We start from the raw sequence: 16132 nt of genomic DNA, 5'->3' as shown, positions 1-16132 counted from the left end.
CTGAGAAGTTTGATTTCAAGGCTTGCATGGTTGCACTTGTGGTATGAAGTCTTGAACACAGTATTGCAATTTTCTTGGGAGTTGTCAGTGCCCAATGGAAGTTGATCTTCAGAAGACGTGGTCTGAAGAGCAAATGGATAATCAGAATATATTCTAACTGCTAATGTCAAAATTGTCGCAGACAGAAAATAAACATACCTCAAGAATGGTTTGCGGAGTCCAAGTAAGAAGCTTATCACTTGGGAAGAGCTTCAAAGGGTACAAAGAGATGACATCCTGATAGCACAATGGTAGGTAGATTCAAGATTTGGCTTCTGTATCAAGCTCAAGAAATGAACGGGTTACATCTTGTCAGATCTTGGAATCCACAGTATGGAGCGCACTTTGGAGAATGGCTTGCTTGAGATGAAAACAAGCATTGACAGAAGACATTGCAACAAGAGTCAAGCCAAGGTTTGTGAAAGACATTTCTCAAAAGTAGATGTGAAGATTTTCTTTTGAATGCTCGATCTGGAGTCATACAATCTTGATTTTGAGAGCCAACTTTTTGCACCTTGAAATAACTTTGTAAAATTTAACCTCATGGTTTCTCAGTGAAGAGGAAGCCTTCTATTGATAGATTAGATGCTTTGGTCAATTATGGGTTTGTCTCCTTCTTTTCGTTCTTTTTGTGGTTCTGTCAAAGTCACCGGTGTAGAGTTGAAGTTTGATTTGACACTTTTCAAGGGGGATTATTGGATAGTTTTCATTCAGACTTGATCTTGGAGTTGAATTTGATTTCTTCAAATGCAAACAGATTTTGCATTGAAATCCGGTCTTGCAGCTGAACTTGATTTTGTGTTTGAAATGGAGTTCACATCTGATTTCAACTTTGAATTCGTCTTCAATTTTGAATTTGATGTTGTGTTCAAAGACTTGAATCCAATTTTACATTGGACATTAGGGGTTGGGCAAAGCGCGGCAGCACAGCTATTCAATTGTAGTTTAAATTCCCTTGCAAGCCAATCAGCCACTGTTCAAACCAATTCAAACAATATCAAAAATCCCTATTTTTTTGGACAACTTTATGGCAGCAAAAAAAATAGGGTGGTGCAGCACGTAACCCAACCGTCTGTTGGGTTATCTGTTCAAATATTTCTCCAACTTGCCAGCCAAAAGCCTCTGGTAGACCAATAGAGGTTAGCCTGAGACGCCTGTCACAGATGGCACTGCCCCAAAACTTGGCTGCCTATGAAAAAATTGTGTTGGTTGAGGCAGCTGGACACGGGATAAACCTGTGATATCTCAGGAGCTCTAGCTCAAACCACTCTGGGCGCCTTCGATGCTCTTTGTGTGGCGGAATCCTATGTTGGCCAAAGTTGGTCGAATTGTTGCCCAACCCCTATTGACCTAGTATTGCATTTTGGTTTTGCATTCAAATTTGGATTAATCACGATCTTGTATGTATGCAGGTTGAATTCCTACACAGTGATTCTCCAATTTTGTTGAGTCCTGGTGTTTTCAAATTTCATCCTGATGAGCCTCAGGCAATGTATCCTGAAGAGTGATTGAAAGAGTTAAAAGCTTGGCCTGAAAGAATTGATTTTCCTCAATCCAGACAGTGTGCTTTTATATTACCTTGGATAAGACACACTGAGTTAACTTTGGATAAGGCTGTCCGATGATAATGCATGATATTAACTCAGACAGGAATTATCCAAGGATATATTTCATCCCTTGTATCTGGCCAAGTCAAACTCGTAATATTGCTTTCCTCGGTACTTGACTGTCTGAGGAATTCTTGGACGTGAGTGGTTCCTGTTACCTTGGATGATCTCCTTGGTACCCAGCTATCCGATGAATCCTTGGATACAGCCGCCCGCTGTTAACTCGAATCCACCAATCTGAGGATAGTAGGGGTTGGGCAAAAAAGCAACCAACCGGTTTCTAAACCCAATTCAGTCGCAGTTCAAAAAATTGGGAATGCTTTCGAGAGGGCTAGAAAGCAATACCAAAGCCACTCTTAACCGACCAAAATTTTTATCAATCTTTTTGCTTTCCAAAAAATTTGACCAGTATGAGATGCTTCTTGACCATGCCAAAGCTGTATCTATTCAAAACTCTTACAGCGAAAAGCAATTTGCACCGCTACGAGCCACGCAAACACCCTCTTGCACCTTTCACCGATCCCCAGACCCTTCTCTTCTTGCAAAAGCTAACCCAGGTACCCGCCCAAATCTCTCGGTGCTGAAGTCAGACCCGTGTAACAGACGTGTGAACCCAGGAAACTTGTTTTCCTCGATCTTCAACACCTTTCGCCGGGCTTCTCAGAGGCGCAAAACCGGTTGGTCAAAATTTTGCCCAACCCCTAATATGTTGACGGTGCCAGTTTGCATATACAGCTATTCAAGAAATTTGTGTCATGTCAACACAAATTTTTCAAAATCTTTCCCAGCACCACGCGCCAATACAGGCGCTGTGCAGCGCAGCAAAGCTGTAATGGGCTCTTGATCCGGCTTCCCATACTCCCATATTGTACCGGCCTTGGGGGTTTGTTTGTTGGTGTATGATTCTCAATCACCCACGATCTAACCCATATCCGCCTCAAAGTTGTTATTGCATCTTAAAGTACCACCCACCCACCTGGGCAATGCCAAGGCAGACAGGTTTGAGGGATGAGGTGATTTTATCATCCACACAAACCAGGCAAGTGGCCGGCGGCGCCCCTCCTGTACAAACTTAGAGCTGGTAGGCAACATCAGCTAGAACTATCTATTGGTTGGTATGATAAGATGTGATATGTATACATTGAGCCAAGAACCCCAATAAACTGGAACATTTTATGAAATCTAAGCCCTTAAGACTAAACACCTTCCCACCTAGAAGAAACAGAAAACTCAAGGACATTGTTAAAAAGGCAATTGTTTGAAAGACTTGAAATTTGGGGATATCCTCTTCACCTCTTTGAAAAAAGATTTTTTATTTCAGATTAACAAGAAAAAACAAAAGTGAGCCCACATTGAAATTCAAGATTAGGTCTTTAAATAGCTATTGCATTTATGATAATGGGATTCATAAAGCATGGATTGATGAAGACCTCTTGAGAACCACAGAGCACAAAAAGAGTTGGAAAGCCAAAATTCAAAAACTAGAAGGTTAAATTACGGATTGGTTTCAGTATAAAACAGATGAAATAGAAATATTATCAAGCATTTTTTTTGTGTAGTGTATTCAGTGATAACATCTACCAGGTGCTGAAAAACGATGATTTGGAAGGTGAGGAGGTAGGTTGAAATATATAGTACAGATGACTCAACCAATGGAAAAGAAGGAATTCAGAATAAACAATTTGATACCTTGTGCTATCATTTAACGTGTAATGATTTCACTTATCACAAATTCCCTCAAGGGAATCGATGCCATCAAACATATGAAACCAATTGATGCAGCAATGCATCTTGAGACAAATACATCTCATCAACAGCTATACATTTGTCAAAACCACAATTTGTAGGATTCAAGCCTCTACAATTCATTTTGCAGGATCAATATCATTTATAGCATGCTTATCATGGCCAAGAAGTTTTGAATTGTATTCCTGATGTAATCGATAGGCTAAGTAACGGAGTTCTGGAAACTCCCAGTAACGCTGATGTATTGTTGCATAATAAGTAGTAATGGCGCGTAGCAATGGTTCTGCGGTAGAACTTTTGTATTTCATAGTGAAGGTATGCACACTTCCTAAACATTGTCGTACGTAAAGCGCGTCTTCTTCTGTCAGATTTTGATGTCGAACAGAGCTTTCAAGTCTTGCTGAAAGAATACTATCTATATTCTCATTGACAATTTCTTCCAAGACCTTTGTATCAGTCATATGTGAGACTTTTCTTTGGCCTCCTTCTTTGAAGATTTTGTTAGCCACCTTTTCGAGGGATGGAAGATCATATACAGATTTTCCTTTTTCTTCCTCCTCGTGTAACTGATCTTTCAAAGTTCGGTAAAACATCCATAGATTTCTTGATGGTTTTGAGAAGTCTTGATTGTTTTTTAAATGTTCCTTCAAAACATTGAGGATGGTCTTTTTGGTTTGGATTTTGATCTTGTCGATTTTTTTCAATGCAGGTTGAGGACTAATTGGCATTCTTCCATCATCAATAAAGCCATCGACGTATCTCTGAGGATCATGTGAGATTTTTCCATCATTGATAGGTGAATCCATATATCTCATACTTTTTATTTGTAAGACAGGTTCTAATGATTGAATCATATTTTGAAATTGGTTTGGACATGTTTTCTTATTTGCTTCAGTTAGCTTCTTCAGATTTGACATTTGATAGGGTCTCGTCTTTTTCTGCTGACCCCAGATGTAATGGGTAAAAGCCTCTGGATCGACTGAAACAGGTAAACATATATTTGAGATTCATCTCACATTCAGAAAAGTCATTCTCGTCGCGGTAGAGTGATAAGGACTCACAATTTTGTATATATTTTTCCACAACTTCTGCCCCTCTTGGAGCTTCGGATCAAAGATGACACAGGTACAATATCATTTATCAAAAATCTCATGATCAATAAAAGAGATATAAAATATGATTACCTTCCTCTAAAACGACCGAAGACGATTCACTGTCAACTGTTCGAAAGGTTGGACGTTGACGGGAAAAGAGGCAAATAATGATGAATTTTAGACGGAAAAGATGATTGAAAACGTCCAAAAAGTACATACACGTCTTTTTGGGTTCTACAAAGCGCAAGTACGGCCAGAAATGACGTTTTTGGGAAACAAGTTCGGCCTTGTTTGACAAAATGTGCCTTCCCATCTTCCCACCTAAATAGGTTTGAAAGTAACTCTTGATCAACTTTGTCTCGATGTGTATCATATTCTGAGGCTTACAAACCTTGTGATGTTTCCGGTGCTGTTCCGGGTGACGAGGCATCAAGAAAGCTAGCTACCGACTTCCCTCCCGTTGTCCCACCTGGATGATTTCGAGAGGGACTAGTGAACAAATTTTCTGCTAAAGGTTTAAAATACGAAAATTTACAAACCTGGTCCTCCACTCTGTACTCTCCTAAAGGCAGGTTTTTCGAGATTCTCTGAGCTTGATGAAGAGCTCTCCATTGATCTCATTCTGGAATAATCGCGCGGTATTATCACATTCTCCACCACATCGGATCCTTTGCATGTGAATCTTTTGAAGCTGGGTAGCCTAGCTGAGCTTGATAGCGCCGGTGAACCCATCTTTGGTTCTTTGCTCTGTCGCTTGGCTTGTACACTTGGTAGCTGCCGACTTGAATCTGTGAAAGTGAGACCTTGTTGAGCTTCGATCGATGATTTTCCTTGCAGGGTCACTTCGCCTATTTGAATGACTCACAAGCTCCATTGCAAGACTTGTCCAATTTTGGAAACTTCAGCAATGATGAACCTTCTTCGCGAATATGCATATCGAGTGCCACAGTCTTATCTATAATTCCTGATAGAGAAATAGAGAACAGAAAACATAGCGCCCATGACTGAAATGAGACTGTGCTGAACATTTTGCAAGATCAATCAAAGCTGTACTAGTAGCTATTGGATTATGGTAGGTAAATCAAATTGAAGAAAATTGAGATGTGGCGAAGATGACAACAGTCTTTATATGGTGCTTTATATGTCCCCTGTACAACTAAGCCACTCACAGTCACTGGAAGCGATATTCTTTCACTCAAGCCGGAGTACAGCTAACTCCGATTCACGCAATGAGAAGCGGCTACAGACACGCCGGAGTAACCCAGGCCGCCCTTCGGCTCGAGCGACAGAATATTTCGAGTGGGTCTCGTGTTAAACTTGGCAAAGTCCTGCGCTCTTGAAAACCCGGCCGCTCGAGGTCTGCGATTGCAGAAAGCTTCTACAACTCTTTCCAAGCCAGTTTTGGTACGAGTTCTTGATTACGGGGAGCCCCCGCAACTCAGTCAATTGACAAAGAGATCCAACAAGTTTTGCCACAAAGCTTGACCTATTCGTAGCAAAAGTCCATCCTCTATCACCCAAAAGACCTCACACCGTACCACATATACTGCAAAAAAGGCGTCTCAAGTTGGCATGGCCGTCCTGAAAAAAGAAAAAGTGAACGTCATAATTGTTCACAGACATGCTACATGACCGCGTCACAGGCCCAGTCACACTTCTTGAGTTTGTTGATTCAGAAGATTCCAACCTCTTATTTGATTCTGACGTAATCTTTCTTACCTATACGCTTTCTCTTACTTTTTCCGCATTGATATTGATGTAACAATTAGATACGCATGAGTTCCCCGTTTGGTGGAGAACCGTTGAATAAGAAGATCTCAAGGAAAGAAGTGAACGGGGAACTTTGCGGTTTAGTCACAAACTGAAACCTGATATTTAGACTTTTTATCATAGGCTGTCGCTGCAAACTTACCCCGTCCCTCTCCCTAGCAAGTCTCCAGGGAGAGGGAGAGGGACGGTTTAAGTTTGCTGCCGCTGAGCCTCATGAATTTCGAAACAATCTTGTAAACGTAGTCAATACATCCAAAACATTAGATTGGACCACGTGCTATGAAACTGAAGAGAAGAACCGACCGACCATATAATGGAAAGGTGGGCAAGAAAAATCACAATATGTAACAATTTGGTTCAAGTGCACGAGCTCAGTAAGATGACTTGATCAGTCAGCTACATATAGAAATGATATTTTCGACCAAACTTGTAACTCCAATGGTACAGTTAATTTTTCATGTTTACTGATCAACATCTTAGCGTCGCATGAATACCTCTGCACCTGAAGGTTAACAGGGTTGCTCCCAATAGAAAATCTCGATCAAAGAGAGAAAATATGAAAAAATGCAACATTCTCACCAATACTTCAGGTATAACGCCTGTGGAAACCAAAATGAGCCATCCTGCTGTAAAGTTTGAATTAAACGATAAACCTGTGAGGTTCAGGTTATCAACTTTTGTATAGAAGCCAACACACTTGACTAAAGAGGAAGAACAATCTGAGTAAAACAAAGATTGCAAAACAATGAGTTTGTGTCAGCCCTGAGTACTAAACCAGAGTACCAATGGGCGACGTATTATAATAAAAACCTTAAAAATAGCAATCACAACTCAAGGCTCAGTTTCAAGAGTCAAGTTACATATGATTTAGCATATGTAACATGTGCAGAACTTACATCAAAGGGTGTGAACATACATAACTTTGATGTAAACCAAAACTACATATATTTCACAGCTTTAACACATATGTAACACATGAAATATACTCATAACCCAATAGTAACTGTCTTACTGTAATTAACCTAACCATAGAACCACAATTTGTGCGCACTTGTAGTCCAAAGATTTCCAAGGTTTAGACTATATAAACCCTGAAAATCCAGCCAAATTGAGAGGAATATCATCATCACATTAACATTCAACAACTTTACAAATTGCTCATTTCATCTTCATAGAACTTTTAAACTTTGTCTAACATCTACAAACTTTAAAACGCCTGATTCTACGAACTTTGAATCTTCAACCTTGTGTCTTGTTGACTTTATTGTGTGCGCATCAAAACTTTGTTTCTATACTGATTAGACTTTATAATCAGTTAGTTTTGTAATATCCATTTGGTGGAATTACGTATAAGGAAGTAGTCCTGGAGTAAGGCTTATATCAGATCAGGGATTTATCTGATATAAGAAACTCTAAATCTACGGGGAACCTCTATTAGTCAGAGTTTAAAGTTCCTGGTGTTAAGATAGACTTTAACACCTCCTTTATTGATCATTCTTTGTACAAGAAGTGACTCAATTTAGGCTTGAGAACTGCGCGTCAGTGGCTCTATTTTAATTGTTGCAAATAAGAACAATTACCCAAAATCCCTGGGCGTGAAATCCTTTGTTAAAAGGTCATTTAACTGGAGTCTTTACTTGTTTATTACAAGTAAAGCTTCTACGCCCGCGTCTTCACATACTCCAACTCGTGGATTGTAATCCCCACGAGTCTAGTAGAAGTTTGTTTAAACTTCTACCTCCTTTTTATTGACTCTACTAGCCCAACAGACGCTAGTAGGCTCACAGTTTGAGTTTGATAAAGAGAAAAGGTTACAATGATAAATGTCAAGCACCTTAGATAACTCAAAATCATTACGTCATTACCGATGAGTGATGTATATAAGCAAAAGAATCAGATAAACCCATGAAAGAAGCGCGCGTCTGAGATTACCATCTCAATTGTTTGCAAGGTTTCCATTGAAACAATGCGTTTTACATCGGCCGGAATTATGTAAGTTGAGATGAAGAAGTGAATTGTGAAGGTTCAATCTGAAGACTTTGCAGTGAAAATTTATGACTTTGTAGTAAAACCTGATCACCTGTTTATCGAGATCCTTCACAGTTTCACTTGAGCGGAACTCAGTATCCTCACTTTCCAACGTACAACAATCAATTGTCTTTTTTACAAAACTATATTGTTGGAAATGTCGTGGAAGTGATGAGTTTCAAACTCGATCAAGCTGAATGACATCACAAGCTCAAGTTTCATTTCATGCAGCTTTCGATCATTCTCATGTTGTCGTTCTGCGATGTCAGTTGATAGGACTAGGAATGCCCTGTCATCTGGAATGCACTTTTTAGATTCGGTTGTATATCGACCAAAGTCTCGAAAACTCTTTCCCCTAGTATTTTGACAGGCAAAAGGTCGACCACCGAATCATCCGTTGCTCGTTATCGTGCTAATCTGTATCAGTTTTCTCCTCAAGTATGTATAGTCAAGTTGATTTGTTCAAGAAGTAAAGCATGCTCTTTACCTCACACTCAAGGACAATGAGTAAACTTAGGGAGATTGAGGTATCACCCAGAGAAGATGCAAAGGTTAGTATCAAAGTTCCTATTCATGTGCGTTGATAGAATCAGTTGATGCTTTTCAAGTCTGTCCAAGCCTAGTCAGCTATGCCAACAAATTCCACTCAGGAAACGTTCATGTTCTAAATCGAGGTCGGGGACTGCTTGAGAAGGAGTGGTTGTTTGATGGATCATGGAGGAAAGCTCGACAACAGTTGCACGAGTATTGATGAATTGCTGATAAAGAGGTTGCCTATCCGCAACACTGAGACAGCCAATCTACCTGTAGCTGATAATGTACAATAGCGTAGCTAAAAACATGCTGATAAGCTACAGCTAACATGAATCAGCATGAATGAATTCCAGCTACCCTACACAGAGTCTTAGGAAAGCTCCAGCTACCCAAATTTTGGCCCTGTAGTGTAGTGTAGAGGCACAAAACTCAGCTACAGTAGCTGGTAGTGTAGCGTAACTGGACAAGCTACACTACAATCAAATTGGAGAAGCTTGACCAATTTTGCCCGCAGAACTCCAAACTATTAGGCGCAGGAGGGCTGCACGTATCTTTTATTATCATGTCAAAACAAGATCATTGGGGAAAATGTTGAGCAGGCGGGATCTAAGATTTTTGCAAAAAAACCCCGACAGACCTCACACCAAATTTGGGACATTACGAGTAAGTCCCTTGTTTGAGCTGGCCTGTACAGCCAACAAACAAGTGGACTTTCGTTAAGTTTGGCAGAACTCAAGCAGTTTGGTGGGGAATTCGTGACAAGCTTTTCCGGTTTGACTGTATCATAAAGGTCAGATTCTTGTTAACTACATACAGCTACGCTACGCACAAAACTGGTAGCGTGTTGCAGCATAGCTGTCTCAGTGTTGCTATCCGCCCCCAAAAGGCTACTACCAGTGCTACCCATAATCTCCCTTGAACCTTCCAAATAGATTCACTTACCAAATGCTAAATATGTAGATAAAGACAACTTGTATCATCCTCTTGACTAGCTGTGGTTTAGCTTCCAAACCTCATCCTACAGCTCTGAACGCCCCTTAAAATCTGTACATCTCATCCAAAAAAACCTCAACCAAAAAGTCAATTGTATTTTCAACTCATCGTCTGTGTTTCAAGTAGCAAAGTGTATACTCAAAAAAAGCAGTCTAAAGAAATAATCAAAAGGTAATCTTCTCACTTCAAAGTCTCAAATCATGCCCTTTGTAGTTTTACCTTTCATACAAATCATGATTGTCCTTCACCCATTACGTATTACTATTAGTGTTACCCCTTGATCTCCTTTACTAACTGTCGTGACTCATATTGGGAAAGTTCAACCAGTTCAGCCCTTCAAAGATGAAGTCTTTCTCTTTCTACTTTCTTGCATCTTTACCGGCGATGTGTATCTAAATTCCCAGTACTTACCATCCCCTTTGGTAAGAAAATTCACACCAACTTGCATATGTGACTTTTACCTCACAGTAAGAAATTTCCTCATCATGTGTGTATGTGTCAAAAGACATAACACTGTGTTTGTTTGGAACATCTGGTAAACTTGTGAAAAGGAAAATGTTGTTCACATTTCACAATCATTGATCCCAAGTCATTGATTAAACAAGATCATTGACTTCTTTGAGTTCAATGACCATGATACAATCTCAATCTCCCTTCATCACCCTCAACTCATCTTTGTACCAACTCTCACTTGTAAACTCCAGTTTAGTTTTTTATGAACATTTCAAACTTTTGACTCAATGAATCAAATCAGATTGAATTCAATGAGTTTGAATGAAAAAGAGTGAACAGTTGAAGGTGAAAGATTGGGTTGGATGGTAAAGAGGTTTGAAGTTGGGTTCAAATATGATGGTTGATGAGATCAACAGGTTTTGAAATTGATCAGTTTAAGAATGATTGAGATTGAAGTGATAATGAATTGATGTTGATTGTGACAAGAGAGAAACAAAATGGTGAAGTACAAAAAAGAAGGAGTGAAAGGTGGAGATAAGGAAGATGGGAGAGGTTGCAGTCACATATGTCAAAAAAATAAACGGCTTTTTTCATTTTCAAGAGTGTGCACGATTTTTGCACATATGTGCAGAATGAGTGTGCACGTTTTGTTGCACTCAGGTTTACAAAATGCCATGTTTGGGTCACATGTGCGACCAAATATCACTACACATTTGGTGGCATGTGTTACCAAAGGGAAGTCATCAAGTGGAAAATCATTTTAAACATGAAATCAAACCAGATCTCAAGATTTTCTGCAATAAAGATGGTACAAAAGCTGTAGTTGTTAAACTTCCCACTTGTATTTCAACAGGCAAACGATAATCCAAACCTGTTTGTGTGCCACAAATCCTTGAGCATAACAATGCAGGTGTGATAAAATGTAGCCAGCAGGGTATACTTGTGATAAAGTTTTATTGTGACAATAAAGGAATTAAACCCAAGATACTTTTCTGAAAGGCCAGTTTGTATTATCCAGTATCTTGCAAAGAAGATCTTTCAGGACTTGCAGTCATCATTCCAGCTAAATTCACCTGCATTGGAAACAGAAATAAATCCAAGATATTTGAACCTTTACGCTTGCCTTGTTGGAACATATTCACTTTTACATGCATAATATAATACTAATAATATGTTTCTCTCTTTACTAATTATGTATTTACATCCATTCCAAAAATGGTTGATTGGAAATTTGTAAAAATCTCATCATTGCACAGCATATAAAACAGCTGTAACTGGTTTTGCCAGTTTTCTCTACAATCAACTTAAGCACACCTGAGGTGCACATTGCCACAGGCAGAGACTGACCATGTCAAATCCCACTGACTTATGAGAAAAGGATGTTCTTGCAGCTAGCCATGAAAGCCAAACAACAATCATAAAGGATTTAGCTGATGTATTTCAAAAGATGTGAAATGAATGGTCACAAGGACAATTTGTGCATTTTGACTCCATCCTCAGTCCAAACATCTGACTTGAAAGTGGCTCTCAAATGGGAATAAAAATGATTGGAAGTTTAAATCTAATGATCAGGATGAGGCTTGATGAGTCACACTACAAACATGTTTGGCCTCTGGCTCCTGAGCCTCTAAGCGCCTACACCAAACACCCAGTGAATTGGCGAGGACAATTGGATAGATTCATCATTTACCAGATTTGTTAATGAAAACAGATGTCCCTTTATATCCAACTCTGCTAGTTATGGAATAGAGCCACTCCTAAGCAATTTGACATCCAACCTGATGGGTAATTGTAGAAAATTCTGAAAGCCTCCCCTCCAGCCCCTTGATCTGTGGACACCTGAGCTGTCCAAACCAAGCTGTTGTGCTAATCCTTCTTGGTTAAGTTTGTTGATTTTGACAAGGACATCTCCAGCTGCTACATATACTAACTGTGGCACTGTCACAGAGTACTATGCATTTACCAGGATGGGACATTGCTGAGGTATACCAGATTACGTGAAAAGTAGTCAATCATGGTTTTCAACCCACAACAGCAAGATTTTTGGTCATTTTTTTTTTGTTTTTGCCCATTATGAGGGTTCCACACCTCATAACCTCTTGCTTCAAGCTGCACACAGCTTCCTTGACATCTTGTGGGTCTCCTGGTGCTGTTTTTAGATCTTCATTGTGGATAGATTTGCTGCTATTGCAATTCATAGACACCGTGTTTTTGGAGACATCTGCAAGCCTTTGGGGTCCTGTATCAAATTAGGTGTGTAGGCAACAACCTTTTACAACTCTTCTGAGTGAGCTCAATGAATACAATGGTTGCTAAAAACGCATGAGGACATGTACAAGGTGCAAATGAAGGTCCTCGTGGCTGGAAGCAAGACTTGATGAGGTCTCGAACCCTCATAATGAGTGATAAAGCAAAAATCACCAAAAAAAATTGTGCTGTTGTGAGTTAAAAAGGGGGACATGAGCCAAACTTAACAAAGTCCCTTGCCAAAGGCCCAAGCCCCAGCGAGGGACTTACCGCATAAAACGGAATCCTGGCGTGAGAAGTAGCCTGTATTGGCTCCAAAAACACTACTTTGAATTCTTCAATTTGTTCCTAAATAAACAGGTCTCGGAGGTAAATAAAAGGATGATGGCAAATATTCATTACATATGAGCCAATTGCAAGCTCCCCCAAATCTGGTCTGGAACTTGGGCTACTGGGGAATCAAAAATGGGTCTGTTTTCATCTTTCAGAAGCGGCGAGCCGGCTCAAAGCCTGTATTTCTCAGAAAGCGGTCAAAATAATTGATCTTCAAGCACTCAAAAAGATAACTTCCCAGCAAGACAGAAAGGAGGTTGCAATTGGTACATATGTAATGGTCCCTGGCCATTTTCTTCTTTCTTTGTTGCAAGACATGTTTATTGAGAGAGAAAAAAAACAAACAGATGTAGAGAATTTGGAGCAAATACAGCTCACTTCTCACGCCAGGATTCCAGTTTATGCGGTAAGTCCCTCGCTGGGGCTCGGGCCTTTGGCGAGGGACTTTGTTAAGTTTGGACATGAGCTGTAAGTCCCTCCCTCGATCACCGGGGCGGGGGTGACCTTATACGTTTAGGCCCACACCAACATCCTCTGGATATGTATGTAGCTTCCATTCATTTATGTACAATGAGATGATGATAAACCGGTTCTTAAAGATCGATCACCCTGCATAAAAGGTTTCTCAAAGTTTGAAACTGCAACAGAATAAGAAAATCAAGCAACGATCTTACGACTTTTTTTGTTTTGGTTTCGAATCGATCATTTTTCTCGATCAAATCTATTAGAGCTTGATAAAAAATGATGAATGAAGAAATCATGGATGATGAAGTTGATGTATTGATTATTGGTGCTGGCGCTAGCGTTTGTGATTTTATTTTTCTTCCTTGACCTTTCACAAACCCAACACACATTGATCGAAAACTAATGAATTCGATTTTTTCCGTATATAACAGGGTATCGCTGGACTGCGACAATTGAAATCGACTACAAATTTTAAAATAATATGTTTTGAAGTTAGATCTAATTTAGGAGGAGTTTGGTAAATCCATCAATCTATATTTCTTATTCTCAACTTGTCATAGAATCGAAACTGATTGAATGTTTCTTTGATTTTATATTTTTCTTTGGAAGGAATTATGAATCAAATCCAGGTGAGATCAACTTAAAATTCACACCAGAAGGTAAACCGATCATAAACGAAACCGATCCATCCATAACACCGATCTACAAAGGATTAAGAACAAATGTACCCATCGAATTAATGACATTTAAAGATATCCCATTCAACTCATCTTCATCTTCATCATTTCCTCATCATAGTGAGATTTTAGATTATTTAGATGATTCTGTTGATCAAGAATTAAAAGAATTGATTCGATTTAATACAAATGTGAACCGAATTCAATATAATCCTAATCATTCATCTGGTAATCCTTCTAAACATTGGATGATAGAATATACTAAAATCGATCAAGATTCAAAATCAAATCCTTCTATCATTTATGCTGATTTCATTTTAGCTGCAAATGGGTATGTATATCAATTTTTTTTTATATATATTTTCTTTTGAATCTCAAATTCTTTATAAATCATCAATATTGATATTTTTTTCTATACAAAATCGATTCCCTAGGCATAATTCACAACCTTATATACCTTTTCTTGAAGGACTTTCAACTTTTCCAAATCAAATCACTCATTCACTTTATTATCGTACACCAAAAGATGATATCATAAAAAGATCAAAAGTAAGTTGATTTTTGATACATAAATTCAATCTTTTGATTTCTAAAAAAATCAAAATCAAGACACCATTCATTGAGTTTAATGAAAACTTGAATCATTCTTCTTTTCTTATATTTTAGACAATTGCAGTGGTAGGATTAGGTCCATCAGGTTATGATATCTTAAGAGAAATAGCCAATTTACCACCAGAAGATCAACCAACCAAATTATATTCATTATCAAATCATCCATCAAGCATAGGTTATGATTTCACAGATCCAAACAGTCCAAAATGGACTCAAAACATACTTGCCAAACCAGGATTGAAATCCATCCAGAAATCAAGTTTAATTCTAGAAGATCTTTCTGAAATTCATTCAATCGATTTATTAATCTTTGCAACCGGTTATCATTATTCTTATGATTTTTGTCATCAAAATGATTCTCCTTGGTGTGATTATCCAATCTTAAATTATCAATTCAAAAGAAGATTACATAATGTAGATTCATTACAAACCTTTTATTTTCATGATCCAAGTTTTGCTTTCTTAGTTATCAACACATCTGTCATCCCTTTTCCACTTGTAAGTTTTTTTTTCCTTTTTGAAGATTTTCTTCTTGATCTAGAAAAACACTAATGATGGTTTTTTGTGGGTGTGTGTGTGGGGGGGGTTCTTTTGTTATTGTACAATAACAAACACATCAAGGCTGAACATCAAGCAAGAGCTATTGCATCAAGATGGTCCAAGAAATCAAATTTTGAATTATTTCCATTCAAGAATGAAACAGAAGAATCAAGTTCAGTTCATGTTCTAATCCCAGTAAGTTATTCTAATCCTAATTTTTATTCCACTCATTTCCTCAAGAAAAATCCCAGCTTGATCTAAACCTGTCTTCTTTTTCTATGATTGGGAATTTTGTAGCCTGAGGAATTTAATGTAGAAAATCATCTTTTAAAGTTAATTGGTGAAGGAAATCAAAACCCAAACCCAAACCCAAACAGTTGGAAAGATGTACCAGAATGGAAATTTAAACTTAGACTTGAAAGTAATGATCGTAGAAAACGCGAATTAGGTTATTGAAAAAAAAAACAAAAAAAAACTTACATATCCTTCTTACAAAATTCATCTCATTTTTTTTCTTGGTGGGTTTGTTTGTTTTGTTTATGATTTCCTTGATGTTTTTGTTTTTATTTTCCTTATTGAATTTATCTTTTTCTTACTAAACAAAACCAATGTTGTAATTCTTTTATTGTTGTTTGTAAAAATGATTGTAATTTTAATTTTTTTTCTATGGATGAAAATTAAACATGAATTTGAATTTGAATCAAGTAAATGTTTGTCCCAAATTTGAAGAAATAAGGAATCCAACTCCAAAATATAATAAATCATTAGATTTATCAATGTTTGACAATCACCTTGTATATTTGATGACATATTTGAATATGACTCCTGAAGTTCAAACCAATCAACAAAAAAACATCTCATTTGATATGATCTGTATAATCTATCCTATTCCTATCTCCAAACTAATCAAAGAAAAAAACTCAGGTAAGAATTTTCAAAAAAGAAATGTAAACCAATATATCAAGGAAAAAAATATTACTTTTCAAAACCTACA

The 16132-nt window shown here is 38.1% G+C and overlaps 2 protein-coding genes across 2 annotated transcripts; one reads left to right on the top strand and one right to left on the bottom strand.

Moving 5' to 3' along the window:
- Nucleotides 1-3511: 3511 nt before the first annotated feature.
- MELLADRAFT_59631 (uncharacterized protein) lies at nt 3512-5514 on the bottom strand (the record flags this gene model as incomplete). The annotated part of the gene is made up of 6 exons (XM_007405022.1): nt 3512-4371; nt 4577-4612; nt 4706-4807; nt 4878-4955; nt 5026-5334; nt 5403-5514. 6 exons carry the CDS (start codon nt 5512-5514, stop codon nt 3512-3514), a joined length of 1497 nt encoding a protein of 498 aa, XP_007405084.1.
- An 8071-nt stretch (nt 5515-13585) lies between these two features.
- Nucleotides 13586-15399, top strand: MELLADRAFT_90975 (uncharacterized protein; the record flags this gene model as incomplete). Its single annotated transcript, XM_007405232.1, has 7 exons — nt 13586-13648; nt 13741-13826; nt 13919-14317; nt 14421-14535; nt 14653-15096; nt 15220-15333; nt 15379-15399. The coding sequence occupies 7 exons, from the start codon at nt 13586-13588 to the stop codon at nt 15397-15399; spliced, it is 1242 nt and encodes a 413-aa protein (XP_007405294.1).
- Nucleotides 15400-16132: the final 733 nt, after the last annotated feature.

This window comes from Melampsora larici-populina (assembly GCF_000204055.1).
Source record: "Melampsora larici-populina 98AG31 unplaced genomic scaffold MELLAscaffold_3, whole genome shotgun sequence".
Lineage (NCBI taxonomy): Eukaryota > Fungi > Basidiomycota > Pucciniomycetes > Pucciniales > Melampsoraceae > Melampsora > Melampsora laricis-populina.
This window is presented reverse-complemented; position numbering and strand designations above follow the sequence as displayed.